This window comes from Silene latifolia, chromosome Y (assembly GCF_048544455.1).
Source record: "Silene latifolia isolate original U9 population chromosome Y, ASM4854445v1, whole genome shotgun sequence".
Classification (NCBI taxonomy): Eukaryota; Viridiplantae; Streptophyta; class Magnoliopsida; order Caryophyllales; family Caryophyllaceae; genus Silene; species Silene latifolia.
In genome coordinates, this window is record NC_133538.1 from 299510213 (window position 1) to 299528788 (window position 18576).

At 41.4% G+C, this 18576-nt stretch overlaps 2 protein-coding genes across 2 annotated transcripts; one reads left to right on the top strand and one right to left on the bottom strand.

Moving 5' to 3' along the window:
• Positions 1–250: 250 nt before the first annotated feature.
• LOC141626632 (putative ubiquitin-conjugating enzyme E2 18) lies at positions 251–4063 on the top strand. The gene is made up of 6 exons (XM_074440335.1): positions 251–371; positions 508–611; positions 749–851; positions 1094–1157; positions 2935–3023; positions 3625–4063. Exons 1-6 carry the CDS (start codon positions 339–341, stop codon positions 3718–3720), a joined length of 489 nt encoding a protein of 162 aa, XP_074296436.1. The 5' UTR covers positions 251–338; the 3' UTR covers positions 3721–4063.
• Positions 4064–17594: 13531 nt separating this feature from the next.
• LOC141631010 (uncharacterized) lies at positions 17595–18191 on the bottom strand. The gene has a single exon (XM_074443738.1). The coding sequence runs from the start codon at positions 18189–18191 to the stop codon at positions 17595–17597; it is 597 nt and encodes a 198-aa protein (XP_074299839.1).
• Between the last annotated feature and the right edge of the window lie 385 nt (positions 18192–18576).

The window sequence follows — 18576 nt, forward strand, 5'->3', positions numbered from 1 at the left end:
TCAGTTTTTGACTTCTCAAAAGTACTTTTAAAACTCTCTAATTTACCATGTTTGGCCAAGCTACTACTTTTTCAATTACAAAAGAACTTTTTAAGCTTCGCCAAACAGCACCTAATTCTTTCTATTTTGGATTTCTTATCCTATGCCTATTGGGCATAGATAGAAAAACCCTATATTGATTTATTTAATGTAATTTCTCGAATATAGAACATTTGGTTTGCCTATATGTTATCCATCTGTCTCCATTTTTCTACACCTTGTCTCACAAGTCACAGGTCACAGGTCACAGGTCACAGGTCACAGGTCACAAGTCACATTTTTACACCAAGCAACCAAAGATGACCTCCTCCTCTTCCGCTGCCTCTCGCAAGGTACTCTTTTCTTGCTCTTCCCTTTACCTTAATTGTTTACCCTTTTAATTTCAGTTCTTGATCATAAAGTTTCAATCTTTTCATTTAATTTTCTGAATTTTGATTAATTTTGTATGTGGGCTGTGTAAATCTAAAGGCACTTAGCAAAATCGCTTGCAATCGACTGCAAAAGGAGCTTATGGAGTGGCAAATGAATCCCCCTGTTGGTTTTAAACATAATGTTACTGATAATCTTCAAAGGTTTTTTTTTTTTTATTGTTTTAATTAAAATTTTCAGATTTCATGTGAAGTTTCAATCTTTAGGGTTTTGAATGATTAATTGAGGGTTAAACTATGATGGGTAATTTTTATTTTGTGATTATATGTTGAAAAATTAGGTGGGTAATTGAAGTTAATGGAGCACCAGGAACTTTGTATGAAAATGAGAAATATCAACTTCAAGTTGATTTCCCTGAACATTATCCTATGGAAGCTCCTCAGGTCCTTTTTCTTGACCTTTTTTAAGCATATACTCCCTCCGGCCAAAGTATTTGTTTACCTTTTTGATTGTTTGCGAGGGGTGTTTTAATCAAAGGTAAACAAATGTTTGGGACGGAGGGAGCATGTGTTAGCTACTCCATTTAGGGAAAAAAAGCATTGTTATTGTTATTTTCTGTTACTGATGATCACCTTACATGATGATGGATTGTTGGGATTGAGTGGGTTTTCTTGTGTTGGGACAGGTGATATTTTCACCACCGGCACCAATGCATCCTCATATATATTGCAATGGCCATATATGTTTAGGTAATGATTTTCTCTAAAAGATGTGTTGTTAATTTGTTTCTGGATTTTCCATGTCTTTTTTTGAGACCGTTTGTGTGCAACCAAGCTATTAACTGGGTTATAATTGGGGTATATAACATGAAATGAAATCATTGTGTGTAGTCTGTGTACAACTGTCTCATTTGAGTCTGCCCTTTCAATTTGCTTTGAGTGTAGGGTTTAGTGATAGATATACTCTTTGCTTTCTAGTTGCTGTCTTGCTGATGCTTGTTGGTGTGACTTGGCTGTTTAAGTACTGGTTATTATGCGATAATAATCCCGCAGTTCCCCTCCGCTGTTGTTGATTGTGATAATTTTGATTGAACTGACAGTCTGATACTTATTGGTTGTCATTCCGTGCTGAAAATGCCTCTGATCGGCCAACATTATTGTTGGTAATACTGAATTCTATGCCTTATGCCTTATGCCTTATGGTGTTACATGCCAAATACCTATATTGTCTGAAAGGCTTTATTCTTCCATATCTTTTCATAACGCCATTGTAGATCACTTGAATCTGTTTGTTTGTGGGTGTTGACCTAATAAATGGATATTTTTAGCTGTCTTTTCGCATTTATTTGTTGAGCAGATGCATTTGTATGGTGGCCATTAGGTCAATCATCATTATTTGGGTGAATATTGTTTTGTATTTTGAGCTACTACCTCCATTCCATTTTTATTCCATTTTGGGAAGGATTTAAGAAATATGGGTAAAATTACAACTCTACCAATTTAATTAAGAAAAATGGGGACAATGTCATTTTGATAGAAAAGTTTGTGATGGATGGAGTTGGGTGGCATATGCAGCTAGAAAGGCGTTGGGTTTGAATAGAAAGAGTACCGATTTCAGCATCAAGGCCTTGGAAACCAGAGACGAGAACCTTAGAGGCAAAAAGACGTCTCATTGTATCACGACCATAGACAGCCAGCTGCCTGCTGTGCAGATCCTCGTCTATATCAGGCATTGCCATTATAATAGAAACTTGTTTGTTGCTGTTGCTGCTGTTGTAGTTGTTATCGGCTCCTTGAATGTGACATTTCTTAACACAAGAGTTAGTTGTTGAAGAAGAAGAGTGGTGGTGGTCAGTAGCTCTCTTTCTTGGAAGCATATATTTTGGAGATTAGGGGTAATAGTGATACTCCATCCATTTAGCATACCAAATTTAGAAAGGAGACAATTAATTTGGAATAAATTTTGGAGAAAAGAGTACAATAAAGTAAGTAGAATGGAGGGAGTATATAAGAGTCTATAAGAGAATTGATTTTGGAATTAGGGAGTTGAATAGTTGATTGCCTTTTATTTATTTGCATATATGTCTTAGAACTGCATTTTGTTGAAGATGTAGGTTCTGATCAAGATCTCATAGATGATTCTCATATACATTGTAGCATTAATTATATAGCCTGAGATGAGTAATTTTCTTGGGTTCTAATGGAGCCAAAGACTTGGTTTCTGGATTATGATGGAATAAGGCAAATTGATCACTATGGCTGCCCGCCGATGCAGTTTTAGACACAATTTTCATTTTGGGTTGTTCCGTGCTAATGTAGAGTTAAGGCTGCGTACATGAGACTTGATGCACTAGAGTGTTGTTGCCGTTGTTGTGAGCAGGTGATAATATGATATTAACATATACTCGTATCTATTAACCAAGACTTTCTGTCTTGACTGTGTCTGCTATTTGAGCACTTAACATATATCTGTGAACCATGACTTTATGTCTCTTGACTGTGTTGGCTAATTGACTATTCGTTGCAGATATCCTGTACGACTCATGGTCCCCTGCTATGACGGTGAGCTCTATCTGCATCAGCATTCTCTCAATGCTCTCAAGCTCGACAGTGAAGGTTAGTTGTTTTGCTGCTTCTTTAGCAAATATTTCCCATGTCAGCAGTTCCCTGAACTGAATAACTGAAAGATCAATGATAGCAATATCTTATAGCTATTGTGTTTTTGTACAAACATCACTAAAATAATGTACGAGTAACGAGTATAATATAAACAAAAGACCTGACTTGGAATAGGTTGATTGAAGTCTTAAGATAATAGGAGTTTCATATTGATTGTATAAACATGATATTCCCATCTTCAGTTCGTTTCTAATGCTTTGATAAAGAAAACTTGCTATGATCAACCCTTTGAACTTGCTTTGTGATGCTGAACACCTCCAAACCTGTTCTTTCACTGCCATATTCAAAAGTTCACGACTCTTCTCAGTCCTGGACTTGACGATCCTTTCTTTCCAACATAGTTATACTGATTAGCCTCATGACTTTAAAAAGTGTGAATTAATTGAAGACAAATCCCTAGCCCAAGTTCCATCATCTATCTTACTCGCAATTAATTTCTGCCTCAGTAAATAAATGAAATTTTTTTTCCTTGTATTGGCTATCTTAGCTCTTCTCCTTTCACTGCAAGCACTAATACTACATTTGACGGTGAATGCAGGAAAGGCCTGAAGATAATGACCGCTATGTAAAGAACTGCCGAAATGGAAGGTCGCCGAAGGAGACCAGGTGGTGGTTCCATGATGACAAAGTATGAAAGGTTTATACAGATGGTTGTCATTATCTTCCTATGACTACACTTGACATTATTATCCTAACTCATCGTAGATGAAACTGTATAAAACCGGAAACATAAAGAGATGCTTCTTGAGAAGCTGAACTGTCATTGTTCTTCTGTTTGGTCAGTTATTGGGAGAAGGCCCTGTTTTTGTATAGTAAGAAAGATCCTTGTGCAACTTTATCTGTAATGTGCAAACGGTGTTGGGGGTTATGTTGGTGATTTGAGGAATACCGAGACTGTAATGTTCGATACAATAACCTCTTTAAAACCCACCCTCCGCTCAAATTACGGTGTGTGTGTGTGTGGGTGTGATTGTAAAGTACAATGTCTTCTCTCGGGTACGTAGTGCTATGAAAGACCAACACAATTGAATTTGTGAAACAAAGGTGTAAATGAGCTGATCTAAGGTCAAGCATTGCTATTGTATCTTAAGGATAAACACAAACTCTATAGCAGTAACAAAAAACAGAGCCAACTTCCAAGAATCATACAAACAACCTCAGCCCAAAAACGCCCCGTCACACAAACTCATTAGTAAATATGTACACATATTCCGTCTTCATATAGTCGTTTAACTAGTATAGATTTCGCGCAATGCACGGTATATATGGAGTATTTATTTGTTAGGGTGTTTTTTATAATGGATACTAAGGTTTTTTTTTTTTTTTTTTTTTTTTTTTTTTTTTTTTTTTGATGAAACGTAAGTTTCCATTAAGCACGAAACAGCTATTACAAGCTACAACATTTTTAAACATAATACATTTTCACTCCTCTCCTCATAAAGGAGAGGACATAACACAAGTCAAAATTAAAACACTACACCATCAATCCCATCAGGAGGGATAGTTATCCTTGTAGCAAGATGTAGCCTAATCTCACGCATAATCTGGGCACACAAAACTGCAGGTCTCAGCAGCACCCCATCAACCCGAGCCCTATTCCTTTGAAGCCAGAGATGATAGTATACTGCCAGCACAGCACACATTAGCACCCTTTTCTTCAGCTGCGAACAATGATAGCCCTCAATCCATTCCAACAGATCAGACTGAGGGATAACCACCTGACACAGTCTAGCCAACTCATCTATAACCTGCCTGCTATATACACAAGACTGAAATAAGTGCTCATAACTCTCAGTGTCCTGTCCACATAACAGACAGCTATCATCAGGAGCAATACCCAAGGAGAATAATCTTTCCTTAAGCATCAAAGCTCTCCTAGCAATCATCCAGCAGATAACCTTATGCTTAAGTATACAAACCTGATGCCAAATAATTTTGTGCCATGACACAAGCTGGAATTTTTGTCTCAGCATATCATAGCCACTACCCATAGTATAGCCCTTAGGATCCATGATCCACTGTCCATCCAAGTAACTATGAGCCAAATGATCTCGAGCTCTACAGACCTGCTTCCAACCCCAGCTGATATCACCACAGGGTTGATAATTAGGCCATAGACCACCTTTTATATACACCTGATTCACCCACTTCACCCAAAGTCTATCAGGGCTACAATAAACCCACCAAACAAGCTTCCCAATTGCTGCCACATTCCAGGAATAACTGTCTCTAATTCCCAGACGTCCTTCAGATTTAGGAGCACAAACTCTCTCCCAACTAACCATTGGAAGTCTAATATAATCCACATTCCCATCCCATAAGTAATTCCTACAAATGGAATTAATTCTATTGAGTACCCTTTTAGGAATGATAAAAATATTGATCCAATAACTATAAATGGCAGTAAGGACAGAGTTGACTAAAACCAATCTACCAGCATAAGAAAGTTTTTTAGTCCCAAAACTCCTAATTTTTTGAATCAACTTTTCTACCAACACCTGACAGTCTGCCTTAAGCATTCTCCCACAAGTAATAGGTATCCCCAAGTACTTAAAAGGCAATTGCCCTTCACCGAACCCAGAAACCTGTAAAATATCATTTTTAACCCAGCTCTGAACTCCATTAAAGTATGCATCAGACTTAGAGGAATTCATTTGGAGACCAGATGCAACAGAGAATGTGGCAAAAGATCTTAGTAACACCATAATAGAAGAAACCTCCCCTTTGCAAAAAAGCAGGAGGTCATCAGCAAACATGAGGTGTGATAAATGGAGTGGACTACACATAGGATGATATTTGAATGACATGTTTTCAGTAGTGTAAGCCAGAATTCTACTCAAATACTCCATGGCAATGGTGAATAAGAGAGGGGAAAGAGGGTCACCTTGCCTTAACCCTTTTGCCCCATTAAAGTGCCTAAACATCTCACCATTCAAAACCAAAGAATATGAAGCAGTAGTAACACACTCCATGATTAAATGAATAAATTGCAGTGGAAATTTTAAAGCCTTCAACATCTGCTCAAGAAAGCTCCAGCTAACAGAATCATAGGCTTTCTTTAAATCTACTTTCATCATAAATCTAGGGGACACAGATGACACGGCTATCGCAACCCTATCAAAGATAAAACCTAACGGTCTCAACTAAAATGTAGCAGAGGCAGTCGAGTATCGAATCCACAGGGAGGAAATGTAATTATAGCTGTCTATTCTAATCCTATGGTAACAATTGAGGGGGGTTTGATTAAATTTAATTCTAAACTACGAAGGTTGAAGGGAAGAGAAATAAGGTGAAGAGCAAATAAGCAATAAAATACGATTAAACTATCAAGAAGAGAGGGACATGTCGGGATTTCGGTTCACTACGGTAGTCCAACAACTTAGCAGTAAATGACTCAGACGAACTAATATGAGACGGATGTTAGAAGGTCCTTCCGGTCCACTTCCTACCCTAAAATACCACTAACTTAACTTTCGTCCTCATTAGGGCAGTCTACTGTTTATAGCAGGCCTATTTAGTCCAATCTTTCGATCCAAGATTAATTGTAGCCAGTTTAATGGGTGACATAGAAGCGTGCACTCAACTAGGTCGGGAATTACAGTTAAATTGCTATAGTGACAGAGTCTCTTATCAGTTCATCTAATTCATTCACTACATCGTCATTTTCCTATCGCAGATTCCCTAATCCCAACATGAAAGGGGTTTAGCTACTCATGTTCGTAATTAATCTAATGACAAATAAATTTCAGCAGAAGTCATAATGAAATAATAATAGAATGCAATAACGGAAATTAGGGCAAAGAAGAATGATAACATAAACAAGAAATAAAAGCAACAAGTGATTATTAATAATAAAGAGAAAGGAAAGATTACAAACGAGCGAATCCGGCGTAAAGAACATCGAATCCGAGCAACCAATAATCCGAAAATAAAAGTAATGATGAAGGCAAAGCTACGTACTAAGGGTTTTTGGTATGGAAGATAGTAAAAGAGATAGTAAAAAGAATGCCTAATAACCTAGTAAATCATAGGTTAAATAGCCAAACCACAGCGAGTTTGTGCGGAAATAATTAAAACTTGGACTGATTAAAGCCCATTCCCGTGAAAACCACTCGATCGAGTGGATTAAACCACTCGATCGACCAACATCTCGTGAAGTCCCTCGATCGACCAACTTCTTACTCGATCGAGGACTTGGTCATGTGCGACTTACTCGATCGACTAAGGGATAGCTCGATCGAGCATCGGGTCAAGAAACCACTCGATCGACCAAGGGATAGCTCGATCGAGTACTTTTATCTTCAATTCAGCTCACGTCTTCACCCAAGTGCCTCGTAGTGCGTGCCACGACGCTTCCAAATGCAGTATCTCACTCTGAGACAATCCCGTCTCCTCTAAATGCATGCAAAAAGGACGAAAAGGAGTATGGTTCCACCACTTTCGCGATCATTCCTACAAAAAGGACAAAATACACCAAAGTAGCCAATTCGGGGCAAAATACTATAAAAACAGTATAGAAATGCATAGAAATACGTGCTGAAATAGGCCAAAAAGACTATACATTAGGCACATATCAAATCTCCCCAAACCAAACCTTTACTCGCCCTCGAGTAAACTCAAAACTAAACTAATGGAACGGAAATGATAACTCGTAGCTAGCTTAACTTGTCTACTTGAGCCAAATTAATGCAACAAAAATCAACGATTAAAGCCAAGCGGTCAATACGCAAACGAATTATAAGTCGTTCGAAATAAAGCTGACCTATCGACCTTGCAAGACCAACAAAACTGGACTCTCACGTGGTCACTCTTCCCTCATGAGGCAAAGGGCAAATGTTATGTGTAAAAGAGAGAAGAAAAGACAGTCACTCACCTAACTGCGACCTACATAGCATGCATGCAACAAAAATGAAAGACAATTCAAGTACTAATGCACAAATTCCAACCAATAATGTCCGTCACAGCCGAGGGTATGCAAATAATATGGGAATAGTGAGGTTCAGGTGAGAAAAGGCAAAACAAGTTATGGAAATGTGGAGATAAAAGCGTCAAGCTAGTTCCTAACAGGACCATAATAAAACCATCCGGATCTCAACTGACTGAAGACTAAACACAAGTGCCCTTCAATTGGCACAAAACTCACTAGACTCAAACACAATCTCCTCAAAAAATGTGGGATAGAACGGAGGAGTTAGACGGTCACAAAATTCCCTTTTAAAGACACCGTCTGAAACGACTAACTGAACAATAACTCTTGTCGATTGTACATCTTCGAACATCTTCTCAACTCTGACAAGAGGGTGCAACTATTTTCACAATCTCTCTTTCTTTCTTTTTCATATCAGCTCTTTTTTCTGTTTTTTTTTTCATATTTTTTTTCTTTTTTTTTTCTCTTTCACGTTTTCTTTCTTTTTCTTTTTTTTTTCAATACTTTTTTTTCTTTCCTCCTTCCTTAATACAACACCAACTCCAACAAGAATTACGGACCAAACTGCAATGGAAGACATACCACAAAAGACATACTAACTAGCTTGACTAGGCAGGCTTAGTTTGGAATGTAGCTAATGGGTCAAAAAGGCAAGTTTGGCTAAAGTGGAGCTAAATGGGTGAAGATATAAAGAAAGGGGAATTTGCAAGACCCTCCCTGCATGTGACACCAACCGCAAACCCGAATATGTGCATTTGACGAGAAATTGAATGTCATAAATGTGCAAATGAGACAAACATGCTATGCAAGGAGTACTACTTTCAAAAATTCCTAATGAACTGGTCATGAATGTCACCAGTTATGGCTCTAAAACTCAGAATTTTTTAAGTAGTTTGCCAGTTTATCAGGTCAAGTCTAAGCAATCACTTATATTTGAACGAGTAAATTCGTAGATTATGCGTATGACAAGGCTAAAGACTATTAATAAAAGTGCAAGGCTCAAGTAAAATGACAAGTTATAGTGCAATTTCATCACGGGAATCTACCGTTCCGACTCAACCTATATGCAAAAATAAACGTGAAATGTTTTTGAATTTTTGAAATTTTTCTAATTTTTTTGATATTATTTTTTTTTTTTGAAAATAAACAACAATGCAAGCGGGAAATTAAACGTGAATGCAAAACAAATGCAAATGCAGACTCAAAAGGATGCAATACCCTCCCCAAACCAAAACGGACAACGCCCTCGTTGTCCTCCAGCATACACCAGCAGAAAGATGGGGGATGGGGGTATACAACCAGCAAAATAAAAATAAAGGAGACAAAATGAAAAGAGTAAGGTACATACAAAAGCGAACTTCCCCAAACCAAGCCCGAGCGGGGAAGTGAGTAGACCGAAAGCTACCCGTCGTCGGCACCGCCGTCTCCCAGTACTCCGACTCAACAAAACGGTCTCCCCAAACCAAGCAACAAACAAGGGGACCTCTAGTCGTCATCTCGGTGATCCTCCGGGACCGGGTGTGAACGGGGATCCCTCTCCTCTCTCTGCGGCGGCTCATTTTGTGCCGCTGCTCGGCCCGCAACCGCACCTCTCGTGCTACCGGTGTCTCCTCCGCCTCCTCCTCTGTGTCAGAAGGAAGTGGAGGGTACCCGTCCGCTGGGTATCGGTAGAAGGAGGGATGCGGCCACCCCTCTGGAATCGGTCGCCGGGCTCGGATATGGAACTCGTAGAGCGGAAATACAGCCAAAGCCATATCCCGTCTCATCTCGTAATGTACCGCACATATCCAAAAGCAAGGCATCACGACGCCCTTGGTCCATGACCTCGGCGCGCCCCTAAAACAGGAGGGCAGACAAAATTGGCCGGAAAGGCCGGATCAGAAGGAGGTGGAGTGAGTGAAGGTGTAGGTGTGGGAGCCTGTGTGGGTCCAGTCTGGGCCGGAGTCTGAGCCTGAGAGCTAGAAGTCGCTCCGGCCTCCCGCTTCCTCTTCCTAGAAGAAGAAGTAGGGGTGAAGGTGAGGTGGTAAGTGGGTGGAGGTGGCCTCGCTCCTCAAAGAAGGACGGGAGCGGTAAGAGTCGAGGAAGGGTAGGGCACGGCAAGGTAACAGACGTGGAACCACAAATCTTCCACGTCCTCGCGCTCCCCTTCGTCTTTGGAAACCGGCGAAGTCACCATGGCACCTGGTCAAGGTAAGCCATCCTATCGGGTGCGGTAAGTCCAGGGTCGGTGGGGTAAAGGTGGAGGGCAATCCTAGTCACTAGCCCGCCGCAGACAACGGCGGTCTTGACCCGAGTCCCAATTCCGTTCCAATCTTTGAGCTACTAGAGAGGCAATGTTTAGAACAAACGGGTACCGTAGTCAATGTTGAGGTACCCCGCGAGAATCGCTAGCTCGGTGTTGGTCACGTTATTGGGCGCGGTCGCCCAAAGATGGTCTCTCCTATCGGACGCAAGTAGTAACGGGGGCGGGTAAGTGAACGTGAGCTCCCTTCCGTGAGGGGAAGGGGGTGTGAGAAAGTGCAGCCCAAAGTGGCTGAAGGAGATCCCGAGGTGGGTCTACGGGGCCGTCACTAACTAGGCCTAAAACCGCCCAAACCCGGCCAAAGTCCGGTGGTGCGACTCATTGCGGAGTCGAAAGTGAATGCAAGAACCGGAGTGGTCGCATCGTAAGAGTCGGTGTCAAAAGAATAGGAGTGAAAAACTCGTATGTAGGGGTACGAATAGCGCTTCCTGCATGGTGATCGGGACCCGACATACCCGTCCCATTCAACAAACTACGAGACCTCCTCATAAATTACTAAGGTCTCTAGGTCGGACCGTGCAAGGAAACGGGTGGAGGAGAGGGGCAACGAAGTAAAGCGGCTAACCGAGTCCGGTGGTCCGGTGAAGTAAAACGTACCGTGGGCATCCGCGGTAAAGGGGTGAGAGTGCCCTCTCCGTAACATCGCCTCGAAGGGTGGAAGTGATGGCTAATCGCTAGCCTGCTGGTCCGGCCTCGGTGGGCAAAGATACTGGCGTCGGGAAACGAGGAATGAATCTTCGTTCCAAGATAGTGAGGGACCGGGCAGGGTAGAAGTGCTAGCCGAGCCGCGGTGGTGGCTAAGGTAGAGCCGGTGGCAAACAAGAAGGGCCACCGACTCGCTCGAGGATGGTGGAAGTGGAAGTGCGGTAGAAGGCGAGAACTAGTATCCATCTCGCAATCAAATCAAGGGCTTAATAAGAAAGAGCGGCCTGCTAACCGTGGCTAAAATAAAGCGTTAACCAGCATGTGACAAAGAAAAGATGGCCCTATCGGTCGAAAAATTCGACTTCCAGCATATAAAATCCAACAATCCTCAACAAATTCGAAAGGCAGCATGTGAGTGGTGGTAATATGATAAAGTAATGACTGCTATGGTGGCTAACACAGCATGAAAACCACATATGGGAGCATGTAGGACTCCTAGCAGTCGAAAATTCCGACTCACAGTACGAGATTTCCCAGTAATTCACATCAAGTAATGGCGATAGGGGACGGTAAAAAGCAGTTAACAACAGCAATAAGTGAGCAAGGACTGAGGTTAAACAAAGCAAGGCAACAAAAAGACCGTCTGACAGTCGAGAAAAACCGACTTAGAAGCCCTAATCGCGGAAATCTTGCGCAAATTTCAAATTAAACAAGCAAAGCAGTGAGGGATTGGGATAAGATCATCAAGAAGCTAATTAAGGGCATATAAACACAATTAAATCGAAAAAATTCGACTAGACATGGATTTTTCGAACCCTAATTCAAAATCACCTCAAGAAATTCGAATTAATCGAAGAGAAAATGCAAAGAGTGTGAATGAAACACTTACTTGATGATGATGATCCTATAATAGCAATTAAACTTCAAATTAACAAGCAACAAAGGCGGATTTTAGTCAAACAAACCCGCAAACCCTAATTTCCCTTAAATACCGAGAAAACGAGCACAAATGAGAGGGAAAACAAGGGGCTTTTGAAGATTAATATGCAAGGAATGAAATGTAGGTGACGGATTTGGTGATTTGGGCAAGAAAATTGGGGATTTGGGGGAGTGAAAATCGCAATTAGGGAGGGGGTTAGACGGAATTAGGGTGAAATGAAAAAAGAATTAGGAAAATAAGAGTTTTAAGAAAGAAAACTCCCGTGTCCTATTCATACCACTCGATCTAGTGGTTTTTAAATCACTCGATCGAGGACTTTTGATGCCCCCTCTGCTCGATCGAGTAAGCATCCCCTCGATCGACCTGTTCCTCTGTGGCCTTTCTCGATCGAGTAACAAGACAGCTCGATCGACCCAATTGCCACTCGATCGAGTACAAAAAGTACTCGATAGAGGATTTCCTCTTGAAGGCTTTTTGAATTTCGTCCTTTCTTCCTCGAATTGCGTGAAATCTCCCCAATCCTGCATAAAACATATCCAAAAACATCCCAAAATACCGAATGCGCAGAAAACACAGTCTATAGTCTTAGGCTATGCTAAAAATTGTCTAACTAATTGTCCTAATTAAAACGTAATAAAGCAAAGTTTAGAAGAAATTCAAACGAATTGTCTATTACAATTTGTTACACGGGGCATTTCCCCGTTTAATTCTCATCAGCTTTCAGTAGCCCCTTCGTGGGCTTGGTGGAGGACGTCACCTCGGCGATCGACCGACCTCTTCATCTTCCATGAGCTTGAATCATCATTTGCGACAGTAGGAGGAATGTAGTTCCAATCTATGTAGGTTCGAACTTTCTTCGTTCTCGCTCCTCTGTCATCTTCTTTGGCATCCTTGCTGCCACTTTGATTGATAATGGCCACACCACGTCCTTTGACAGTCCCATCCTTGCTTTCATCTGTACCTGCAGTAAGGACAACAGACGAACTTGCCTCCTTCTTGCTCTCAATCTGAGGCGGAGGGTTAACAATAACAGCAATATTCTCCAAATTTTCATCTGGAGCGTCAACAATAGGAACAATAGAAGAAAGAGCATTGCAAGGCTGAACTTGCATGGGAGCTCTCCGGAACTTGGACTGATGAAAAATCAGCTCCTCATCCCCTACCTGAAATGTCAAAGTCTTCCCACTGACGTCTATCACTGCACGGGCAGTGGATAGAAATGGTCTCCCTAAAATAATAGGGGTGTGTGCATCTTCGGGGATATCTAAGACAACAAAATCGACGGGAATAAAGAACTTCCCGATCTGGACAGGTACGTCTTCTACTATACCTAATGGCCGTGATAGACTACGGTCGGCCATCTGGACAGTCATGTTGGTGCAACTCAGTTTTGTCAAACCAAGTCTCTTAGCCAGAGACAAAGGTAAGACACTTACGCTAGCGCCTAGATCGCATAGCGCATTATCAATCAACTGCATACCGATATGACATGGAATCGAAAAACTACCGGGTCGATTGCTTAGGGGTAACTTATTTTGAAATAGGGTGACCCCATCTCAGTCAAAGCTACGGTCTCACTGTCATTTATAGTCCTCTTACGTGCTAAAATTTCTTTCATAAATCTTAAATAAGAGGGTACCTTAGTCAGCAATTCAGTGAACGGCACGGAGACTTCCAAGTTCTTCAAAAGTTCAACAAATTTGCCAAACTGTTGATTAACTTTGGTATTCTGCAGCCGCCTCGGGAAGGGAACCGTGATAGGTATCTCGAGTCCCTTGTTTCTCGCTTCCAAAGTGTCTTCTGGTGCAAGTTCGGTATCCTTTGGACGCCTCTTACCTCTCGAACGAGGTCTTTCCGGTGATCTCTCTCTTAAACGAGCACTAGCAGGCTCTCAAATAAGCTTCCCGTCATCAATATCACTCGATCGAACAATATGCTCACTCGATCGAGCACTCTCCTCATCAAAATCAGTCGATCGAGTAACATTACCACTCGATCGACCATCCTCAGTTTCCTGTTCACTCGATCGAGGGTTTTTCTCACCATTTTCACTCGATCGAACACCAGCCTTTAGTCGATCGAGTAACTGCTTTGTCGTGAGCCCTTTTTTCTTGACAGAACACTTTGTTCATCATCGATTCTGACTATCTTGGTCCGATTTCTTCACTTCTGGTCCCTCATAAGAAAGGCCGCTTCTCAATTCGATCAGGTTTACCGTCTCATGTGGGTTCTTCTTATTTTGAGTCGGTAATTGACCCGGCTTCCTCGAGGATTGATTTGCAGCAAGTTGGGCAACTTGAGTCTCAAGTGCCTTATGTGACGCGATTTCTTTGTTGAGTTTGTTGATCATTCAGTTTGCAATTGCTTCGATATGGCTTGCACCATAGACTTGATTCACTCATTTCACTCACCCCACTAGAGGATGATGCACCTTGGTTAGGAGGGTTGAAGGATGGAGGCTTCTGATAGCCTTGTTGCTTCTGGTGTGGAGGAATGTATGGTTCTTTGCGTTGGAGGAGCCGTGGGGTTGAGCACGTTCGATTGCTCCACCTCAAATTGGGATGGATATTCGGCTCGTAGTAACTTGTTGTTGTTCCGCCTGTAATGTTGAAAGGCGGCGCATTGCTCAAAAGGACTGGGACAATGATCCGAGACATGTCCCTCTCCTCCGCATCTCCTACTGACGAAAGGACCGTCTGTCACAAAGATTAACCTGGTACATGCCCCCTTAGAAACCCCTCCTAGCTCATACTTGTCAAACCTTGCAGTGAGGGCTTCAAGTCCATGACAGTAGATTCAGCGGCTCTTCTCTGATTTCCTCTTGAATTCCCATATTCAGCCTTGTGGGTGGACAGATCATCAATAATCTTCCATCCCTTGGTTGCTCCCAAGTTTTCAGTAAATCGGTCATTGGCAGCAGCATCTAAAATGGCCCTGTGATCATCATACAAACCATTATAAAAATGGTTGCACAAGCTCCATTTTTCGATCCCATGATGCGGTATGGTGCGCACTAGCTTCTTGAATCGAACCCATGCCTCGTGGAAGGTCTCGTCAGGCCCTTGTTTAAAGCTCGTAATCTGAGCTCTAATGTCAATAGTCTTTGAGGCGGAGAAATACTTCTTATAAAACGCCAAAGCTAGCAAATTCGGTCGATTATCCCTTGACTTCCCGGTCCAAATCCCTATACCACTCCCTTGCGGCAAAGATCGCGGAGTGAGAAAATGAACATGGTTTCTTTCACTTGGTCGAGTCACGCCGAGTTGGTGGAGACATGGGGCGCAATAATCAATGAATATTTCCATGTGCTTGGATGCATCTTCATTTGCGGCTCCCGAATAGATTCCTCTCGACCAAATTTATAAGGGACGGCTTTGGCTCAAATTTTCTTGCCTCCCCTGGTAACGTGAATCCCATGTAGAGATTCGCTGCTTTGTAGGTTCGAGTGACTAGCAATGGTCGCTTCTTCGGCCATCTCGGGAATGTCTGGAAAAGTGACGGGTTCAAGCGATGAGGTAGAAAGCGGAGAAGACGGTGGGTTGTCCTCGAACGATTCGTTCTCGTAGTAATTGGAACGAGAACTAGAATCTTCCTCTAACTGTTGATCTTGAAACAATCTCCTCTTTACGTGCAGAGATCTTTCAATCTCAGGATCGAATGGTAGTAATGGACCACCTTGCGACCTGCGCATAAGAAGAAACTACAACAGAAAATGAGAATAGTCCAAGGAACGGGTGTCCCTTAGACCGAAAAAGGATTAAAAACGAAACAACTAATAAAATTGAACAATTGCCTCCCCGGCAACGGCGCCAAAATTTGGCACGGCTATCGCAACCCTATCAAAGATAAAACCTAACGATCTCAACTAAAATGTAGCAGAGGCAGTCGAGTATCGAATCCACAGGGAGGAAATGTAATTATAGCTGTCTATTCTAATCCTATGGTAACAATTGAGGGGGGTTTGATTAAATTTAATTCTAAACTACGAAGGTTGAAGGGAAGAGAAATAAGGTGAAGAGCAAATAAGCAATAAAATACGATTAAACTATCAAGAAGAGAGGGACATGTAGGGATTTCGGTTCACTACGGTAGTCCAACAACTTAGCAGTAAATGACTCAGACGAACTAATATGAGACGGATGTTAGAAGGTCCTTCCGGTCCACTTCCTACCCTAAAATACCACTAACTTAACTTTTGTCCTCATTAGGGCAGTCTACTGTTTATAGCAGGCCTATTTAGTCCAATCTTTCGATCCAAGATTAATTGTAGCCAGTTTAATGGGTGACATAGAAGCGTGCACTCAACTAGGTCGGGAATTACAGTTAAATTGCTATAGTGACAGAGTCTCTTATCAGTTCATCTAATTCATTCACTACATCGTCATTTTCCTATCGCAGATTCCCTAATCCCAACATGAAAGGGGTTTAGCTACTCATGTTCGTAATTAATCTAACAGCAAATAAATTTCCAGCAGAAGTCATAATGAAATAATAATAGAATGCAATAACGGAAATTAGGGCAAAGAAGAATGATAACATAAACAAGAAATAAAAGCAACAAGTGATTATTAATAATAAAGAGAAAGGAAAGATTACAATCTGAGCGAATCCGGCGTAAAGAACACTGAATCCGAGCAACCAATAATCCGAAAATAAAAGTAACAGTGAAGGCAAAGCTACGTACTAAGGGTTTTTTGGTATGGAAGATAGTAAAAGAGATAGTAAAAAGAATGCCTAATAACCTAGTAAATCATAGGTTAAATAGCCAAACCACAGCGAGTTTGTGCGGAAATAATTAAAACATGGACTGATTAAAGCCCATTCCCGTGAAAACCACTCGATCGAGTGGATTAAACCACTCGATCGACCAACATCTCAGCAGAAGTCCCTCGATCGACCAACTTCTTACTCGATCGAGGACTTGGTCATGTGCAGCTTACTCGATCGACTAAGGGATAGCTCGATCGAGCATCAGGGGGTCTAGAAACCACTCGATCGACCAAGGGATAGCTCGATCGAGTACTTTTATCTTCAATTCAGCTCACGTCTTCACCCAAGTGCCTCGTAGTGCGTGCCACGACGCTTCCAAATGCAGTATCTCACTCTGAGACAATCCCGTCTCCTCTAAATGCATGCAAAAAGGACGAAAAGGAGTATGGTTCCACCACTTTCGCGATCATTCCTACAAAAAGGACAAAATAAACCAAAGTAGCCAATTCGGGGCAAAATACTATAAAAACAGTATAGAAATGCATAGAAATACGTGCTGAAATAGGCCAAAAGACTATACATTAGGCACGTATCAACAGACTTCCTATTATAACATCTAACAATGTCTTGGCAAATAAGTATATTCTCCACTATGCTTCTCCCCTTAATAAAGCCTCTCTGATTCTCCCTGATAATGAAAGGAAGTACAGGAGCAAGTCTGTTGCAGAGTATCTTTGAGATGCATTTATAGACTACATTACAACAGGAAATGGGTCTAAACTGGGTCACATTTTTAGGAATGTCACATTTAGGAATAAGGGTGATAAGAGTATGATTAAGTTGCTTCAGTATCTTACCAGAGATAAAAAAGTCTTTAACAGTTGCTGCAACATCCTCACCCACTATTTCCCAAGAATCTCTAAAAAAAGCACTAGAAAACCCATCTGGTCCTGCTGCTTTGTGAGTAGAAATGGAGAACATCACCTATTTAATCTCCTTACTAGTAACAGGTGCCATTAACATAGAGCAATGCTCACTGGAACACACCTTACCAAGCTGCACCACATTCTGAGATATAGCAGTTGTAGAAGTAGTAGCACCCAGTAAAGATTTATAAAATTCCAGGAAAGCCCCTTGAATCTCCATGGTGTCCTCCCAAGTCACTCCCTTAACATTTTCAATTCTAACAACAGTATTTCTCACCTGCCTGGACTTAATAATACTGTGAAAATATTTAGAATTCTGATCTCCCTTCTCAACCCAAGTGGCCTTGGATTTTTGCAAAAGAAATTCATGACAAGCCCTGTCCAAGAATCTAACACTGTTAGCAGTATCAATTTCTTGATGAATAAAGTCAGAGTTCTGAGGATCACTTCTAAGCTTATCTTGAATATACTCCAAAGAAATCCTTGCTCGAGCTGCATTATTCTCAACATCATTGAAGTCATCCTTATTCAACATTTTTAAAGGCCATTTCAAACTCTTCAATTTTTTAACCAAGCTGAACATTTTGGTACCCTGCCACTCCTTACTCCAATGCTGCTGAACACAAGGTTTGAAAGCAGGAGAATGGCTCCACATATTATAATACTTAAAACTTCTTCTTTTTTTTTTTTTATCAAAAGATTGCTTACTTTGAACAACACTTGTGGTATGATAAAAAAGGCCATCATTATAGAAATGAGCATAAGCCTGAGTATTATCATTCAGCCACTGATGATTGACAAGGACTCTATCCAGTCTGCTATATACCCTAGTAACAGCTTCATGTTTATTGCACCAGGTATATAGAGAGCCACTAGCTGGACAGTCTCCCATCTCACACTCATCAATGCAAGCCTTAAAATCATCCATTTCCTCAGCTGTACTAACTCCCCCAACCTCTCAACAGGAGCCAATACAATGTTGAAATCACCACAGATGACCCAAGCCCCACTAATTCCATTTTTTAGACTACACAGTCTAT

Excerpts from the sequence above, each read along its gene's own strand:
- LOC141626632 (XM_074440335.1), top strand. The coding sequence starts at position 339 with ATGACCTCCTCCTCTTCCGCTGCCTCTCGCAAG. Across the intron at positions 372-507 it reads CTTCCGCTGCCTCTCGCAAG|GCACTTAGCAAAATCGCTTG; the intron begins GTACTCTTTTCT and ends GTAAATCTAAAG. Across the intron at positions 852-1,093 it reads ATCCTATGGAAGCTCCTCAG|GTGATATTTTCACCACCGGC; the intron begins GTCCTTTTTCTT and ends GTGTTGGGACAG.
- LOC141631010 (XM_074443738.1), bottom strand. The coding sequence starts at position 18,191 with ATGTGGAGCCATTCTCCTGCTTTCAAACCTTGTGTTCAGCAGCATTGG.